We start from the raw sequence: 18535 nt of genomic DNA, 5'->3' as shown, positions 1-18535 counted from the left end.
AAGAACCTTTTCTCGGAGGCATTTACATTGGGAGATGGAGTGGGGAAGGGAGGAGAGGGAGAAAGAGACAAAGCAGTTTGAAAATGGCACGAATGCTTCTCTTTCCGATGTTACCTCTTCATCAACTCCATCTTAAGGTGGAACCACAGTACGATCCGGGTTTTGTTTTTCAATTCGCTTTGGACCGGTATAAACCTGCTGAACCCGGCGGCAACTGCTTTCGAGCACGCGAACCCCCCGGACGCGCGCTCCCGGGGGATGCTGCCAGAAAGATGCGCGGCCACCCACCTCCGCAGTTGGAGACGGGGGCGCGCTCCCCAAAAGGCTGGGGACGGGGGTGAGGGAGCTGGGGCAAGTGACCACGGCCGCATCGCCCGGAAAATAGGGAGCGCCAGCTGGAGGATGCTGGCGCGCGTTCACGCTGGAGTGCGCGCACGCGGAGATGATGGAGCGAGGGGGGGCGCGCACGCCGGTGTGTGCGCAAAAAGACCGGCTGGAGCCGGTATAAAACAGCAGGAAGATGAACAACAAGTAATTTTAGAGGGGGCAGGAGACGATCAAAATCTGGGGAGAGAGAGGGGTAAGGAGGAAAGGAGAGAACTAGGAGCACAGGGTTGGAGGGAGCCGAGGGACAGAGTGAGATCCAGGTTAGACAGGGACAGACCACTGGGACTCCCCTGCATTCACCAGCCCTTCCAAAATTCAGCTAAGAGGAGCAATATTAAAATAGTTCATCTAGTTAGGGTCGTAACCAAATGTATCCGACCAAATATCAGCAAACTCGGTACGTTTTGCCTGGTTGGGGGTACATTAAAGGTAAGTCCTTCTGTCCACAGAGGAGCTGGATTTCCAGTTTTTAAAATTTCCTTTCTAGTTCCAATTGTTAATATTGATACGGTCTTAAAGCTTCGGGAAAATCGTCGTGGTGTTCCCCATACGATCGACAAATAGGGAATGACGTACAGCATTAGAGTCCTTTTTTTCCTGAAATAAATGTTAAAACACCAGAACTGTACAGATCCATTAGACTTATTTTTAAAATTTGTTCTTCCTACTGTTTTTGGCATCCTTCAGACTGTCACGTAAATATCATCTCCTGGAGTTTATAATTTAATGTTTTCTAATTTCTACCTCTTCAATACCTCCCCCACCTCCTCCATACACTCGAAACGGTTTACATTTTGTGAACAATATTGCTCGTTTGGAAGCTTTTATTTTCTTCTTTAATCTTTGTTATTTAGCCCCAAAAGTCGGGTCGACAACTTGAAGTTAAATTTGAGTGGCATTACAGGGATCTCCAGCAGATTTTGGGAAGAATTGCAGTATTCAGCTGGTGAGTACAGATCTTTAGGGGTGATATTGCGCGAATACGTTACCGGGCAAGTAATGTCACCCGAGAAATCTTATAGCTGTCTGAAATTCTATCATATATTTTTACATTGACAATTTACCATAAAAAGGCATAAATTGGTTCGGGGCGCTTAAAACGTGGCTCTGTTAATTTCCGAGCTGCTGTACAGTTGAATTTCCAGGAGAGGAAGTGTCTGAGCAATTTACCCTCATTTCTCCCGTCAGGGGATCGCAGTGGGGCGCTCTCGCTGACACCGAGTTTATCGAAAGTAAAAGTTGTCATGCATTTTGCCGTTTACAACTACAACCGCTACTATGAACCAGCTTTTCCAATCTAAGTTTCGTGATTATAAATGTTCGCATCTGCCATGAAGAACTTGCCATTTTTAAATAAAATGCTAATTTAGCTAGCGCGACGGACAGGACCCAACATCTGGGTGCGGGGAAGTCAGTGCATTACCACTAAGGTGCTCCTGCAGTTATTCAGTCGCACTGCGTGCAGCTCTCTTCGCCATTACTGCCTGGCCGCTAGATGGTGTAAGAAACGAATCAGCCCTTCATCCCCACACTGCTGTGGTTATTTGAGCGAAGCAGTTTGCCAGTGTAAAACTTTTGAGGTTGACGTGTAAAAATGGTAACATTGTGTCGACTGCCGTTACCGGACGTGTATAATCGCTTAAAAGTTATGATTTTTTTGTCTTTGTTCATTTCAAATTTGCCAATTAAATTGCAAGCTCGCTATTTAGATATTTTATTCTCTTGATCAGCAAGACTGCTTTATTTGGCTTCCAAAAAAATGGGGACCACGGTTTGTGACAAGTAATATCTCGGACATAACTATCTATATCATCAGCTCCCTCATGTTCAGCTGTTCAATAAGATCATGGCTGACACCTGGTTGTAACCTTCAGCACCCTCTGAAAATAATTCCTCAATCCCTTTATTGATCCTAAATCTGTCCAAATCAGTTTTGAATATATTCAATGCCCAGCCTCACTACTATCTATGGAACAGCATTTGGAAGATTTCTGACACTAAGAAATTCCTCCATGAAAATCTCCAGTTCTGGATTTCCCCAGGAGAGGAAACCTCCTCACAGCATCTACTTTGTTGACTCCCCTCAGAATATTACATTTCAAGATCATGTTTCAGTCTTATAAACTTCATCTTGGTCAACCATTCTACCCCAGGAGTTGGCCTGGTAAATCATCCCTAAGCTGTTTTGAATGCTTGCATATATTTCAAATATGGTCAAGTTCTACATAGTACTCCAGGTGCAGAGTGACCAATTCCTTGTACAATTGTAGAAATATTTCTCAACATTTATATTTCAGCATCCTCTCAGTAGAGGTCAGTATTTCATCTGCCTATCTAATTCCTTGCTATACCTGCATATTAATCTTCTATGATTCATAATTCATTCCTGCCAAATAGGATCTTAATTGCTACTAATTCAAAGTACTTTCAGAGATTTTGCTCAAATGACTTAATTTCAGTAGGTGGGGAATGAAAATCAGACAATGACTAATCCATCTATTTCTGGCCACATAGCAATTTTTTTTTGGTGTTACCAAACATGGTGGTGATGTGTTATGCATCACACTTTCTGTCATGACTGCAGTGGGAAAGTGGGGCACATTATACAAACAACAGATCTCCCTTTGTAAATGGCACTGCTCAGTTGGCAGAGTTTAAAAAAGAAAATGCACCCAATGAAGTTCAAACAATTATGGGTCCCTCACTGGTACTTGTACAATGTTACAGAGGTCAGATTCTTTACCCCAGCCTGAAGGAACCCAATCACTTTTAAGATGCTGCCGATGCCAGGAATGAAGCTGAACATATTCCAGCTGTGACCTAATCAATGTCCTATGTTCAGTTTTGCTCACCATAATGTAAGAAGAATGTGATTGCATACAAGATGCAGAGGAGATCACCAGGATGTTGTCTGGACTGAAGCAGTTCAGCAAAAAGAGATGACATGGGCTTGGTCATGTTCCTTCAAGCAGAGAAGGCTGATGGGGGAACCTAATTGAGTTGTAGAAACTTGAGGGGCCTGGACAGGGAGAAACTCTGTCTCTGTTTATTGAAGAAAGTGAGGACTGCAGATGCTGGAGACCAGAGCTGAAAATGTGTTGCTGGAAAAGCGCAGCAGGTCAGGCAGCATCCAAGGAGCAGGAGAATCGACGTTTTGGGCATGAGCCCTTCTTCAGGAAGGGCTCATGCCCAAAATGTCGATTCTCCTGCTCCTTGGATGCTGCCTGACCTGCTGCGCTTTTCCAGCAACACATTTTCAGCTCTGGTTATTGACCCTGGTACTAAGGGGGGAAAGTTTTTTTTTTAAAAGGCAAGGAGCTGGAAATTTATAGGGGATTTGAGGGGGAAAGACTTTTCCACCCAAAGGTGGTAGATATCTGGAAATCATTGCCTAAAAGTGTAGAAGCAGGAACACTTGACATTTTAAGAGTAAAACTTGAAAAGATTCAGAAAAGGTTTACAAGGATGTTGCCAGATTTGGAGGGTTTAAGTTATAAAGAGAGGCTGGGGCCATTTTCCTGGAATGTCAGAGGCTGAGGGGTGACCTGTATAGATGTTTAGAAAATCATGAAGGGTATGTATAGGGTAAATAGACAAGGGCCTTGGGCGTGGGGGAGTCCAGAACTAGAAGGCAGAATTTCAGGTGAAATGGGTGAAGTTTGAGAGGGAACCTAAAGGGCAACTTTTTCCTGCAGAGGGTGGTGCGTGTATGGAATGAGCTGCAAGAGGAAGTGGTGGAGGCTAGTACAATTGCAACATTTAAAAGACATCTGGAAATGTATGAATAGGAAGGGTTTAGAAGGATATGAGCCAAATAATGGCAAATGAAACTAGATTTATTTTAACTATCTGGCTGGCATGACAAGATTAGATTTAGACGAGATTCCCTACAGTGTGGAAACAGGCCCTTCGACCCAACAAATCCACACCGACCCTCTGAAGAGTAACCCACCTAGACCCATTTCCCTCAGACTAATGCACCTAACACTATGGGCAATTTAGCATGGCCAATTCACCTGACCTGCACACCTTTGGACTGTGGGAGGAAACCAGAGCGTCTGGAGGAAACCCACGCAGACACTGGGAGAATGTGCAAACGCCATACAGACAGTCACCCGAGGCTGGAATTGAACCTGGGACCCTTGTGCTGAGGTAGCAGTGCTAACCATTGAGCCACCATGCCACCGTTAGATCGAAGGGTCTGTTTCCGTGCTGTATATCTCCATGACTCTATGACTAAATATTTAGATGAGCACTTGAAACAGATTAGCATACAAGGTTACAGGTCAAGAAAATGGGATTAGAATAGATTGATGTTTGATGACTAGTGCAGACATAATGGGCTGAATAGCCTCTTTTGGAACTATTTAAAAACTCTGACTCTGACACTAGGCATGCTTCCTCATAGATATAAGTTAAAATAAACATTTGCTTTTTCAAAAATATGTAGTTGCAATGACATACATTCTCAAAAAAGATGATCTTTAAAAGAAAGAGGTAGCTTGCCGTGATATTCTGAGAAGTGTTAGATTAAGTGTTGTTTCATCAAAATGGTAGGAGGAAGCCTTAAGAGTTGTTACCTGCACACCATCCCCCATAGGGTTTATTGCCCTTTTATAGGGTACCAACACATACCTGCGCACTCTCTCTTTATTAATGCTACCTTTCACTGCCTCACGATCACCACAGGTTCCCAACACTGTACCAACCTGTTCAGATATGTTATGACACCTCTAATACAAGGTGGGATATGAACATAAACCTTTGAGTTTGTTCTGGTCTAGAGGCAGGGACACTATCACTGTGTCACAACACCCTATGGTCTTTCTATCTCCATGAGGCAAATTAATTCTCAGCAGGTCTTGACCACTTTAATGAAAATGAAGGGTAGTTATCAGCACCTGGGAATGTAAATTTACACCTTTAATTACTTCCCAGAGACATTCCCTGTTTATTTACAATAGATAAAAGATGGTCAGCTATCAAACTGCTCCCCCTACCTAGGGTCTATTTTGTCATTGCAAATTGTCCATAGTCCACTTACCTTTTTTTTTAAAGTAAAGACAGATTAAGTGAGCAGGCAAAACCGTGGCAGGTGGAATAGAATAGGTCGTTCATGCACTTTGTCAGGAAGCAAAAATCTAAAGCACAGGGATTTGGGTGTCTTCGTGCATGAATCTCAAAAAGCTAGCATACAAGTTCAGCAGGTAATAAGGAAGACAATTGGAATGTTGGACTTTATTTCAGAGGGAATGAAGTTTTTTAAAAAAATAAGTCTTGTTAAAACTGAACACTGCACAATTCAGAACACAGCTGGAATACTGTGATCTGTTTGGTTCCCCTATCTAGGGAAAGATATGCTTGCATTAGGCGCAGTCTAGAGACTGGCCACTAGATTGATACCAGTTATGGAGGGACTGTCTTATGATGATTGTATTCGTTGGAGTTTAGAAGATTAAGGGGAGATCTAATAGAGACATACAAAATAATACATGGCTTTGAAAAGGTGGATGCTAGAAAATTGTTTCTGTTAGGCGAGGAGACTAGGACCCGTGGACACAGCCTTAGAATTAGAGGGGGTCATTTCAGAACGGAAATGCGGAGACATTTCTTCAGCCAGAGAGTGGTGGGCCTGTGGAATTCATTGCCACGGAGTGCAGTGGAAGCCGGGACGCTAAATGTCTTCAAGGCCGAGATTGATAGGTTCTTGTTGTCTAGAGGAATTAAGGGCTATGGGGAGAACGCTGGCAAGTGGAGCTGAAATGCGCATCAGCCATGATTGAATGGCGGAGTGGACTCGATGGGCCGAATGGCCTTACTTCCACTCCTATGTCTTATGGTCTTATGGTCTTATGAGAGGTTGTGGATTGCACTTGTACTCACTGGAGTCCAGAAGGAGACACCTTTACTGCAACAAATGACTTTGTTAGGGGACTTGACAGGGTAAACACAGGTTCTTTTACCTTGTGGGAGAGCCTCTGACACAGGGCATGATCTTTCAATAATGGGTCACCCACTTAAGACAGATGAGGAAGAATTTATTCTGTACAAATGCAGCAAATCTTTACTACAGAGTGCTATAAAGACCCGGTGATTAAGTATATTCAAGACTAAGGTGGATCAATGTTTAATTGGCAAGGGAATTGAGAGTTATGGGGGAAAGAAAGCAAGAAAATGGAGTTATCAGATCAGCCATGATCTAATTGAATGGCAGAGCAGACTCAATAGCTGTAATGGTCTACTTGGGTTTCTGCATCTCATGGTCTAATAAGTCCATCAGCTTCTCAAGTTCACAGGCATTTGATGTGGGCGTTACAGAATGTTTACAGAACTTCTTCCTCTTGTTAATTATATAATTGTTCACCATTTGCAGGAATGCAGAGTTTTCATTCAATTTCCTAAATCTGTGATCACATAGCCCTTCCTGTAATGACTGCTTACATGCTTCTACACTTTTCATTGAACCGGAATTAGTTTTGTAGCTCCTTAATGATTGCAGAGATGAGTTGGCAGTTTGATAGAATATTAATCGGGTGCTGCAACTCATGAATACCCAGTCTTTAGCTGTAAGTTTGGAATGTTGATTTCAGGACCAATGCTGCATTAAAAACAAGGATGGCTGGTTTCCTTCCTTGAAGGATATTTGTGAGCCAGATATGTTTTCATGACCATCTGATAATTTCTAGGTTACCTGTTTTTAATTTAACTTTTTTGCTTAACAATTTAAATTCATTTACTTCCAAGGTAGAATGTGATCTCTTGTCTCCTGATCAATGGTCCAGGAGACATGGATTACTGGTCAATGGGTATAATGATGTGTTGTTAAAATACTGATAACCTAGAGGCCTGGACTACTTCAATGGTTTCCAAAACACATGCATTTTGTATACAATAATAACAACAAATTAATAATTTCATTTCACATTGATATAAAGAATAAATTTTTATCATATTTGGTTTGCCTCAGAAATCTTGTGCAAAGAAAGCTAGAATTTCTGTGGAAAGCCTAAAATGTTAGAATAAAAATGCCTTGTTTTATATATATTTTACACCACTCAAAATAAACACAAGAATCAAAAGACTGCAAAAAGAACTCTGTACAAGTTACCATAGAATTTTTGAAGATAGCTGTCTGCGCACACATAATTCTAGCTTCACTTTATCACAATTGGAGACTCCCATTTCCTTTTAATGTCTCATTATTCCAAACACCATTCCCTTCTGATCATAATACTACACAGGCTTTAGAGTGTTTGAATGTGTGCTGTATTCATCCTTAGATACAAACGTGCCTGACTGCATCCACTATAAATATTACTAAGTGTACAGTCTCAATATTGAGACAATACATGGAACTATTTAATAAATCTCTCTTGCTTTCCTGTTCAGGAACTACAGAGATAAATATTGTGACGTCTTTTATCTTCAATAAAAACACTGAAGAAGAGTTCTATTGAGATTCAATATTACCTGTTACTTAACAGATGTTGCCTGGTCTACTAATTTTCTCTAGCAATTTGTTTTAATTCAGGCTTCCAGCATCCACAGTATTTTGCTTTCAGGATGTAAGTTTGGTCGCTGAGTTGGAAAGTTTGTTTCCAGACATTTCGTCACCATACTAGATAACATTATCAGTGAGCCTCTGGTGAAGCACTGGCGATATGGCCTGCTTTATATTTATTTAGGTTTCCTTGGATTGGTGATGTCATTTCCTTTTCACTTTCTCAGGGGGCTGGTAAATGGGATCAAAGTCAATGTGTTTGTTGATAGAGTTCGTTGCAATGCCATGCTTCTAGGAATTCTCGTGTGTGTCTCTGTCTGTCTTATCCTAGGATGGATGTGTTATCCCAGTTGAAGTAGTGTCCTTCCTCATCTGTATGTAAAAATACTAAGATCATGTTTTTTTTTGGTGGCTAGTTGATGTTCATGTACCCTGGTGGCTAATTGTCTGCCCGTTTGTCCAATGTAGTGTTTGTTAACAAGAGAAAAATAAAAGGAAATGACATTACTACAGGAAATAACGTCACCAACTGAGGAAACCTAAACACGTAAATAAAAAGCGGGCCATACCACCAGTGCTTCACCGGAGGCTCACTGATGTTACCTAGTATGGTGATAAAACATCTGAAAACAAACATTCCAGCTCAGTGAGCTAACTTACATCCAGAACTTCAACCTGACCTACAAATCTTCTCAAAACTTTGCTTTCATTTCAGTTTTTTATTCTTAAGGTAGTTATAGGCCTCATTTGATTTGAGTTTCATAACACATCTGCTCTCCCTATTTTCAGCAAAGTGTGTTTGCTGTTGTAAGAACTGCATTGTGATGTGTGCACTTAATTATAATTATGAAAAAAACATTAATATTCTGAAGACTATAAGCATTTGAGTGGAATTACTAGCCTATGTCTAAAAACTGAAACAGACTTTTTTTATTGCAGCAAACACATTGTAGAAATGAACACGTTCATGGAAAACACAAGGGGATGCACAATCAATGTTTACACTAAAACTCCAGATGGAGGTTGGGGCTGGATCATAGCCATCGCATTTTTCTTCATAGAAGTACTCACATATGGCATAATGAAGTCATTAGGTGTTTTCTTTTACGACCTAATGGCTTATTTCGATGTGTCCAACAGCAGAGTGTCCTGGATATTATCTATCTCTGCATTCGTAATGATGTTTACAGGTAAGGAGGACTTTGACAATCTTGGTATTTCGAAATGTTCACTTTTCTGATTTTGGCTAGAATTTAGGTATCAGCCTTGACAAGTATCCTGCAGATTTCATTTACAGCACTGACAATATTTATAGAATTGGAATTGGCACACCCAAGAAAAATTAATATAAGATACTGGAAATTACAGCTGCAATCCCACACAATTGTTATGGCTTGTTTATAATTTTCTGAAGTGCAGTTTTGGCACAAGTTGCTGTAATGCAAAGGGTTTTCTTCCTTTTCAATGTCATTATCTGCTTAAGTTTAGATGAAAGTAAATACTTGTTTCACTACTGTTAAACGCCTTTTATGGAAAGTTGTTTTATAGCCACTGTTTGCAGCTTAAGGAAAATGAAGATATATGCACTGAACAGAACCAAAAGCAAATGCAGAAAGGACAAACACGTAAATGTTGAATGATTGGAGAAGGGTTTGAGTTATTAACTTATTCTATGAAGTGTATTCCAAATAATTCAAAGTATTTTTTTGCATGGAAAGTGAAAAATCTGGATTCATCTAACATTTCAAGTTGGCATTAATTTCATAATGGGCAACAAATTATTCAATTATACAAATTAATTAACATCAAATTAATGTATAAATTACCTCTTGAAGAGCATAAGTTTTGCACCTTTAATTCTGAAAGTGGCTTTGAGTATTACAGCAGCCTAACTTATCCCTGACCTTTTTTTTAGCGTATAGATCAAGTTTAAATTACATCCTTAGTCAACAACCTGTGTAGACATTGCTATTTTTAAAAAAATAAGTGCTCAGCATCTAATTATAATACAGACAGAATAATCTTTAATCCAGTAGTAGAGGATAAATAAATTGTATACTCCAAGCTTTAGAGTTAATTTTTGAACTTCAACAATAAGAAAATTTAATATAAAGGTTTTAAGGAAGGATACACGAAATTTGTGCATCAGCTTAGGCAGTTGAAGAAAATTACCCCTTAAAAATCTTATTAATATAATTTCCACTTCCTCAATTTTCAAATTAAACTGAATTCATGTGCAATGTATTTTTAATGCACATAATTATTTCTATTTTGAAATGCATTTGCCTCAGTTAAATTAACAGTATCCAGTTTAAAATGCTTGAGAATTTAATTCATCCTGTTTTCTATATGCAATTACTTTCCTATTTTTGTTTCTTTTAAAAATATTCATTTTTATTTCCTCATTTCATTTTAATTAGTGTATTAGCACAAATTCCCCTTCTCTCTCTTTCCCCATAATTTTCTCTCATTGGAGATATTAAATATCTTTTTTATATAGATCAGCTGAATGCCAAAATTCAATCCAAGTTTGACAACTCCATCAAATTGAGATCAGCTATTATTACAATGGGCCTTTTAATATTAAACAAAATGTTCAAGCATCTTTCACGTAATTGGCCAACAAGAGTTTTGGAAAGGGTCTTTTAAAAGCAAAAGAGAGGTCAAAATGTTAAAGCCTACACAATCGGGCCTCCATAGTTTAAAAACTTGTCAAGTAATGGTGTAACAAAAGGAGGTGTTCAGAGATCAAGAAACAGAAATTTTAATTAAGAGGGTGGTCAAATGCATGGCTGGAGGAGCATTGAGATGTGGCTACATTGAACTTTGTGGGACAGGATATGGACAGCTGGCTTTGGATGAACTGAAAAGTAGATTGTAGAAAATGGCAGGCCAAACAGAATAGCATTAGGATAATGGAGTCTTCAAGTGATGCAAAAATGGATGACCATTTGTACACAGGTGGTTCGACACAGTGATTGTGATGAACGATTTGGTGACAAGAGGTGGAAGCTCTGCTAGAGACTGACTAGGGTGCCATGACCATGAGCAGTCTGGTTCACCCTAAGAGTGATAATTGGGTAAGGAAGATGGGACAATTATGACTACTGTAGCAGAGGCCTAATTTGCTGACTTTGGTCTTTGGTTTTTTTAACTGGTGGAAATTGGGATTCATCAAAGACTGAATATTGGTAATGTGGGCTGACCATTCTGGCACAGTAGACTGTTAAGGCATATCTGGATTTGATCAACGTCCATGTAGAAACCCATCCATATCTGCAAAAGTAGTTGAAGTACAGGAAGGGGATCAATGATGGAATCTTGAGAGACCAAGATTTGAAAATTAAGTGTGAAGATGGAAAAGAAAACCTTAGCTAGATATGTGTAGCTATGGTCATATGGTAAGAACTGAACTAAGCAGAGACCATCAATCCTATAGAACTAGGGAGGGGTTGAGGAGTGTAAGGAAGATGTTGTACCCTCTGGTCAGTCCCATCATAGGTACATTTGTGACTTTTGTAAGGCTGCTTCAATGGTATAGCCTGAAAGGAAAGTTGATTTGAAGAGCTCTAAATAGTGTAGTTAAAATTTTGACAGTGTCAACTTTAATTAGAAACTGAGAGTTTGCAAAACAAGACAGAAAACTTTTTAAGTGGTGAGTGGGGGGGATGTTTTAAAAGTGTGAAATAGTATCTCTGGAAAGGGAACCATTTACAAAGCTACCCATTAGGACCAAAAGAGGAAGTTAGATGGAATAGCAACCTGTTGGCACTGGGTGCAGGTGTACGGTCTCATGAGTCACATCAGCTCAGGAAGGATATGAAGTATGTAGAATCAGAAATAGAATAAGAAATTCTGAAGATGTTTGGGGTTGGTGGGGAAAAGGGAGGAGTAGTGGGACAGCCAAAGTTAAATGTTTCCTTTTCAAAAAGCCCTTTTTTTTGCCCCCCCCCCACTCCCCCAAAATCTACTACCCAGGTAGTACTGACCAATATTTCTAGAACCCTTGGGGAAAGAGTTTGCCTTCCTCTTTCTCTACAAAATCTTTTTGTTCCATCCTTCTAGAAAGTGACGTCTTGTACCTTCATAAAGAAAGGAATCCAATCAAATTCTTATTACAAATCAATGATGGCTCTGCTTAACGATAAAGTAACTTTAGTAAGAGAAGTTGCTGCAACATTTAATTGCAACAATTTGTTACTTGTTTGCCATTTGGCAGCAAAACATGTAGGGCAACATAATATTGATTTTCATGGGCCAAGAATGTAATGATTTTCTTGGTTCAACATAAATTTTGGATGTGTTTGTTTCCAGAGCACTCAATAATTAACATTGTTCTGGTCTGTGTAATCTATTGTTGGGTTACATCTAAAGTATATACAAATTTGGCAGAATCACAGTGTACAATTGATCTTAATTCAACAAATAAATAAAGGACCCTTCCACACACCTTCACTTTCCCAATAAGATGGTGGATGTTTTTGGGGTACCTTTGCTGTACTATGCTGTCACCAATTACACCACTCTAATGGTTCATCTTCAATATATCCTCAGTTGGGCTACCTTGTAAGTCGTGTGGATTGTTCTGAAATGTTATAAGCATGAAGTAATGCAAAAAACCAGCTAAAGGATTATAACAATCAAGAAAAGATGAACAGGCTGGGTCTCTTTCCTATTTGAATTGAGAAGATGAAGAGACATAATGGAGGTCTTTACCAAAACTTTCACATTTGAGTTGGCAGAGTGTTTCCACATGAAGGTGATGAAGACCAAAAGATCAAAATAAAGTGTATGTCAAAAATCAGATCTGTATTTCAGAAAAACATCTTTACCTGGAATGGATTGAGAATTTGGACTCTGAATGACAGTAATTGGCACAATTAGTTTAGCATTTGAGGCAAAGGGCACATCAGAAGATTATGCTGAGTTAGACTGGGAAAGATAGAAGAAAGCTGAAGTAGACAGTTAATGGACTGGTTGGCCCAAGTGGTCTGTTTCTTTACCATATATTCACATGTTAGAAACTTGCAGCCACATCTCAATTTTGTAATAGAATTCCAACTTGAGCACTGATGCAAAGTGACATTTGATCTGCTTGTAATGTGCTCACGGTCACAGTATTGTGTCCTGAAACACTAATTTATATGCAAACATTCAAACCAAGTTTTGTTTTGTATGTAACAGGAACATTTTTGGTCTGGTCCATTAATCTGATATTGGCTAGTCTTTGCTACAACCACCAGGTTCACCTTTTTAGATTTGAAGTTGTTAATAATGATTTTGCAGATTTATTGACCGTGTCCTATTTGATGCTGTGGACTCTGATACAGTGAAATACGTGGAACAAACAGCAAGGCCTGAAGATCCATTAACAAAGTTACAAGTTTGAATTTAAAAGTTTGAAGCCATATGCTTTCTCAATAAAATGGAGAAAACAACTCTGGCAATAATCGTCTCCTGCAGACTGGTCTAACCTGGGTTGTTTTGCAGCAATGTGTTTGTCAGTTAGTCCTTATTTCATTAAATTGGTGAGTTCATAGCACTGGAGACAAAATTACAAAAATGCAATTCAAAATCCTGATGGAAAAATTACAGTGCTAGCCAAGGCCAGTCGCCTTTGATCTGAAACATTCCCAAACACAAAAACAAAACAAACAACTCTCCAGTTTCAGTGTCCAAAACAGTTTCCTTTCTTTTCTCCTCCACCTTTTTTCATTTCTTGTGACCTATTTCAGTTTCTCATTCCTCCACCATCTCTTTACTAGTAAAATTTATGTTTTAATTTTATTTTTCTTTTAAGAGATTTGTTTAAAATGTAAGTTGGTAAGTTGAAGTCCTACTGGCCAACAACTAGGGAAATGGTCCTGTAGATTAAATTTTGAATGCCCCTTTAATTATATTTTCATCCCTTACATTTGGTATAATAGAGAAATAAAAAAATATATACCGCAATGATGCATCTCACTATATTTTCCTGCATGTGATTTTTCACAACACTGAACTAGTAAGTGGAATAATCAAAGTAACTAAATAAGAAAAAATACTTTCTCATTCTTACATGCAATTTTATTACCTAGTTTTTGAGCTATGAGACTTCTTTTGTTTTTAACATTTGTACATTTCTCAACTTGCTCAAAACAAAACTTGTGACTCTCATCAAGTTATTCCAAGTTAAATGTCAGATAGTAATACCAAGCAGATATGATGCTGAAAACCATGTTACATAACTTACTTTCTCCACAAAATATGTCTCAGTACTTTTTAACCCACACCTTTGTACTGCCCAAATTATTATGCAGTATATTGCCAAAGATTAAAGAAAAAAAGTTTAATGGCTGAGTTTTCAGTCAAAGCTAGATAAGATCTACCAGATTTTGATATACATTGTTGATTCCAGTGGAAAAGATTGTGGGGAAATGCAGCTTGAAATTATCTGGTACAGGAAAATATTACCAAAGCTGTTTACATGGTTAGGGATGCTTGTTATCTCCCAGAATAGTTGGCTACAGTGGTTAATTTAGCTAAAATGTGTCATAATTGAATGTTATTTGAAAGTATCAAGTTCTGTCCAATGATATTAAAAATATTAAACATTACTTTGCCAAGATTATTTATAAACATAAGATTTTTGTGTTTTTCTTTTCTTTTTAAATCTTTTTCCCACAGCAAAACAGGTTTCAGCTAGTGCCTGCTAAACATTCTCTTACTCCACTTCGGCTCAAGAATTTAGGTCACGAAAGAATCTGCTGAATCCCGTTTAAAGTGAAACGTTAACAAACGTCAACACTACCAGACAAAGAGAAGACTGAACAGCACTTCTGTGTACCAGTACAGTACCTAATGAACCACATGCAAACTAGGAAAAATCAAGAACAGTATAAAATTCATTGCAGTAATTCTGACAGCTGAAATCATAAAATGGAAGTCAGGGTTGGGATTATTGTAAGTTCTAATCCTTAATTTTATTAATCGGTGGACAGTGCAGCAATCAGGATGCAAATGTATTTCATGGAGATGATTCAGTTTTCTATTGTGCAGTGATTGAGGGAGTAGAGTTTGCAAATGTTTGGAACAACTTTTATTATGCAGGATTTTCAATGTACCTCTATAAAAAGTTGTTACAAATCATTGGGAATGTGAGAGGAGAAAGAAACTGTTTGTTTTTTAAAAATGGATCATGTTGACCAGAACTGATGGATGTTTGTAGATGTAGTTGAGTGTAATTTGTTTAGATCCTTGGGGGACTTTGGAGGTAGTGGTTTAGGCTCAAGAACCTCGAATTTTGCTGTCGTGAATCTGGCTGGCATGTCAGGAAACCAACTAAATCTGGTGATGCTTGAAACGGCACTCCCTGCACCTGTTTCCCTTTCTTCTCTCTTCCACAAACCACTCCCCTCGCCCCACCCTCCCACCTTAAATTCATCGCCACCTTAATGCATCAGCCAAAATTAGCAAATCAGTTGAGTTGGTTTTCAAATTTGGCTTACTTGGAAAGGAGCCCTGCAGCTATCAAATTGCTGATCATTCAAATTAAGGGCATTCAGAGGTTTGGATATTGCCTATTTTTAAAATGGTAAAATGCTGCAGTTTGTGCTCTTCTCCAAGGTCAGTGGAGATAAGTTTTAAGAAAGATACTTTGATTTAGGAGCAAAGAAATAAAAGACAACTGCTTTTTAATTGTTTTCTTACTATTACAAGATGTGCCAGTATTGTGATTGATCTACAAGATTTTCACATTAGAAGGGATAAGTAGGCAGAATAGTTGGACTTGTGCTGCATAATCTCACAAAATCAAAATCAATCAACAAGTATCAAGACCTATTTGTGTTTTAATTTTTAAATTTACTGTCTTTTTTTACTTTGCTGTAGAAATGCTATGTCTGTAAATTATTGTTCTACTTGAGATTTCATTGTAGAGTTCAGGGCAAATGTAATCTCTCTACCTGGTTAAACACTGCATTTTTAAAAAAATTCTCTCATTACTTTAGGGTAAACATTTTTTTAAATGTCATTTTTGGAGTGCAGTCTTTAACCTTTGGATAGGGGTAGTGACAAAACAAAATGTTATATGATGAAGAACATGCCTATAATTTTGCAAGTGGAAAATTTTGTGCATTTTTGAATAAGCTATATGTGAATGAATGTTAACTTTTGTTTCATCACAATTTTAATTTTAAATTCTGATTGTCCACACTGAGTTGAGTGTGGTGGTGAGCATGAAGCCACAAAGCTTCTCCCCCATTAATGTATTTTGTTTTAACATAACCAAGTGCTCACTCACCCAATTGTCAGATCATTGGAATAGGAGCAGGCCATTTATATGCTCCTTCCTGCTTCAACATTATACTCTAACATGGCTGTGTATCTTAACTCCACCTATGTGCCAACGTCCATAGCTGTTGCTACACATATTTGATATGTTGTAACCTGTCCACTCCTATGCAGATTGGTTTAAAACAAATGTGTATAACATTCTGTACTCGAAAACTTGATGACAAATCAACTAATGTTTTATTTTTTTTCTCTCATATTTTCTTCCACCTCAGTTATTTTCATCCCTTCCCCTCTTTAGGTCCACTGTGCCATTCACTCTACTATAGAAGAGAAGGTGGACAGGCAATCTGCTCCCAGACCTCTAACAATGCCGCTCTGTAACTGGCTGCTAGGAGTTGTGCGTGAGTGGACCGGGGGAGTGGTGTGTCTGTGTGTGTGAGAGTGAATGTGTTTGTTACTACTTCCTGCCCTGTTGTGAACCCATCTTTGTTTTTTTTTTCTCAAATGCTCCTGTGATCTCTCTCTCTCTCTTCTCTTCTTTGTTTGTTTCTTTCTTTCTCTCACTTGCTTTGTGAAGTTGTTCTGTGGGAATTATAAACACAATCCTACATTGTACTGCTTCCAGAACTATACAAAAACTCAGGTTCTACCATCAACAATCAATCAATCACTCTCCAAAGGACTACTATGATATCAGCAGTACTCCTTATACAGTATTGCGTCAAAACAGATATTAGACACAATAAATTAAATAACTAATTGGATAATTAGTACCAGTGAGAAAACTTTACTTTTGTGGCAGCATAAACATTTCAGTTTTATTCCTTAGCCCCAAGTATAATTAGGCATACAATTAATATTCCACAAAGTGCATTTTACACAGTCAATATATAAAAAGACATGTTTGTTGACCATCTGGAACAGTAGTGATGATCAACCAACAAAAAACTAAATTAAAATAATTTTGCTTACTCTGTCCTACTGCTGCTTTTTCTGCAGCTGAATCCAAGATTACATCTTCCATCACTTCATGAAGAATATAAGCTTTCCAAATAAGTTTATTTGAAAATGTCAAAACTTGTATTTGGAAACTGGATTTCTGGAGCTGCCTCATATTCATTCCCCTCCCAATCCTAACTGGCAATGGCTGAACCTAAATAAACATTGTTTCTCAGGTGCTGCACAGGTACCCAAGGCATCCCAAATGGAGGGCATGAAATCCACTGGATTGGGTAGTTAAACAATATTTTTTTTTACCCAAGCTGAAGCAGCATTTGGGTGCTTTGTAACATGCAAAGAATGGGCCTAATGCTTTGTTGAGGTACCCACTCCAACACTTGAGGTATTCGTACCAATATGATCCAAACCCAGAATCCACCAATACTAAGAAAGAAATTTACTGAATGTGGCAGTTACAAAAGTGCATGCTCACTAGTGATCATCATCTCGCCACTGTTTGTGATCATCACTTTCCCCACCATCCTACCTTGTCCCAAATAGACTTTACCTTGTTTCACCTTTCTTCCATTCCCCACCAAGCTGTATGGACCAATCACCATCAGCTACTGTAACAATAGCTTCATTTCTTTCTAGTCCTCTCCACTCTTCGCCAGAAGTCTTCAGTGCTAATTGTACTGGGTGACAAATTAATACTGTGGAAGATCCACAATTTCCTTGAACTGACATGGCCCCCGTGCATTTAATGAAGAAACCTCTGCCTTGTTGGTTGTACCTACCATCAAAATAAATTAGGAATGATCTTATCTTCCAGAGAACACTGCACACTAGAAGACAGTGTTTTACAGACAGAGTTTGAATGCATTAGCCTTATTACTCTACATATCTCCCTTTTCATTCCACTAAATTTTACTTCATATTTGACCATCTAGAGATGGTTATATTTCTAGCACAATTCACAACATACAATGGGCTTTCCTAGTTTATTCCTTAACATTATCAATTTGTCAGCCAGATATGTGATTAAATTCTGCTTTTGAGAATCCTTGACTGCCATTTCTACTTAGAGAGTTATAATAAAGGAAGCAGGATACTAACCTGCTCTAATGTAATTTTTTCAATACTGGAATTTAGTAAGTAAGCTTTTTCAGACCATGAGTTAGAATTAGTAGTAGTTGTGATTCACACACATTCTTGGATTTTGTTTATGAGCATTCGTAATTCATAAAAATTAGAGGAAACATAAATTGCTATTATGGTTCACAAACTAAAGTACATCCAAAAATGTCACAGCAATTGACAACATTAGCAGCACTGGATACTTACCATCTGCTGCTGAAAAATAAATAATAAAAAATACAAGCCTTTCCTCTCCAAAAAGGTATCTGTACTTCTGTTGTCCTTTATTCTCTCGTC

At 38.4% G+C, this 18535-nt stretch overlaps 1 protein-coding gene across 6 annotated transcripts in view; it reads left to right on the top strand.

Moving 5' to 3' along the window:
- Window positions 1-443: 443 nt before the first annotated feature.
- The window catches only part of LOC140464026 (monocarboxylate transporter 7-like), a 32564-nt gene continuing 14472 nt past the window's right edge, over window positions 444-18535 (top strand). For 2 of the 6 annotated variants that reach the window (XR_011954843.1, XM_072558639.1), the window contains exons 1-3: window positions 445-816; window positions 1242-1333; window positions 8828-9078. Coding sequence is in view for 4 of the 6 variants with exons in the window: in XM_072558639.1 (XP_072414740.1) it covers window positions 8844-9078 (235 nt within the window). In the remaining 2 variants the exon portion in view is untranslated. Of the gene's footprint in view, window positions 817-1241; window positions 1334-8827; window positions 9079-14554; window positions 16564-18535 lie in introns of those variants that run through there. The other 4 variants (XM_072558640.1, XM_072558642.1, XM_072558643.1 and 1 more) reach the window with 4 other exon arrangements.

Source organism: Chiloscyllium punctatum, chromosome 39 (assembly GCF_047496795.1).
Source record: "Chiloscyllium punctatum isolate Juve2018m chromosome 39, sChiPun1.3, whole genome shotgun sequence".
Classification (NCBI taxonomy): Eukaryota; Metazoa; Chordata; class Chondrichthyes; order Orectolobiformes; family Hemiscylliidae; genus Chiloscyllium; species Chiloscyllium punctatum.
The sequence above is the reverse complement of the archived record's forward strand: the minus strand, read 5'-3'. Positions and strand labels throughout refer to the sequence as shown.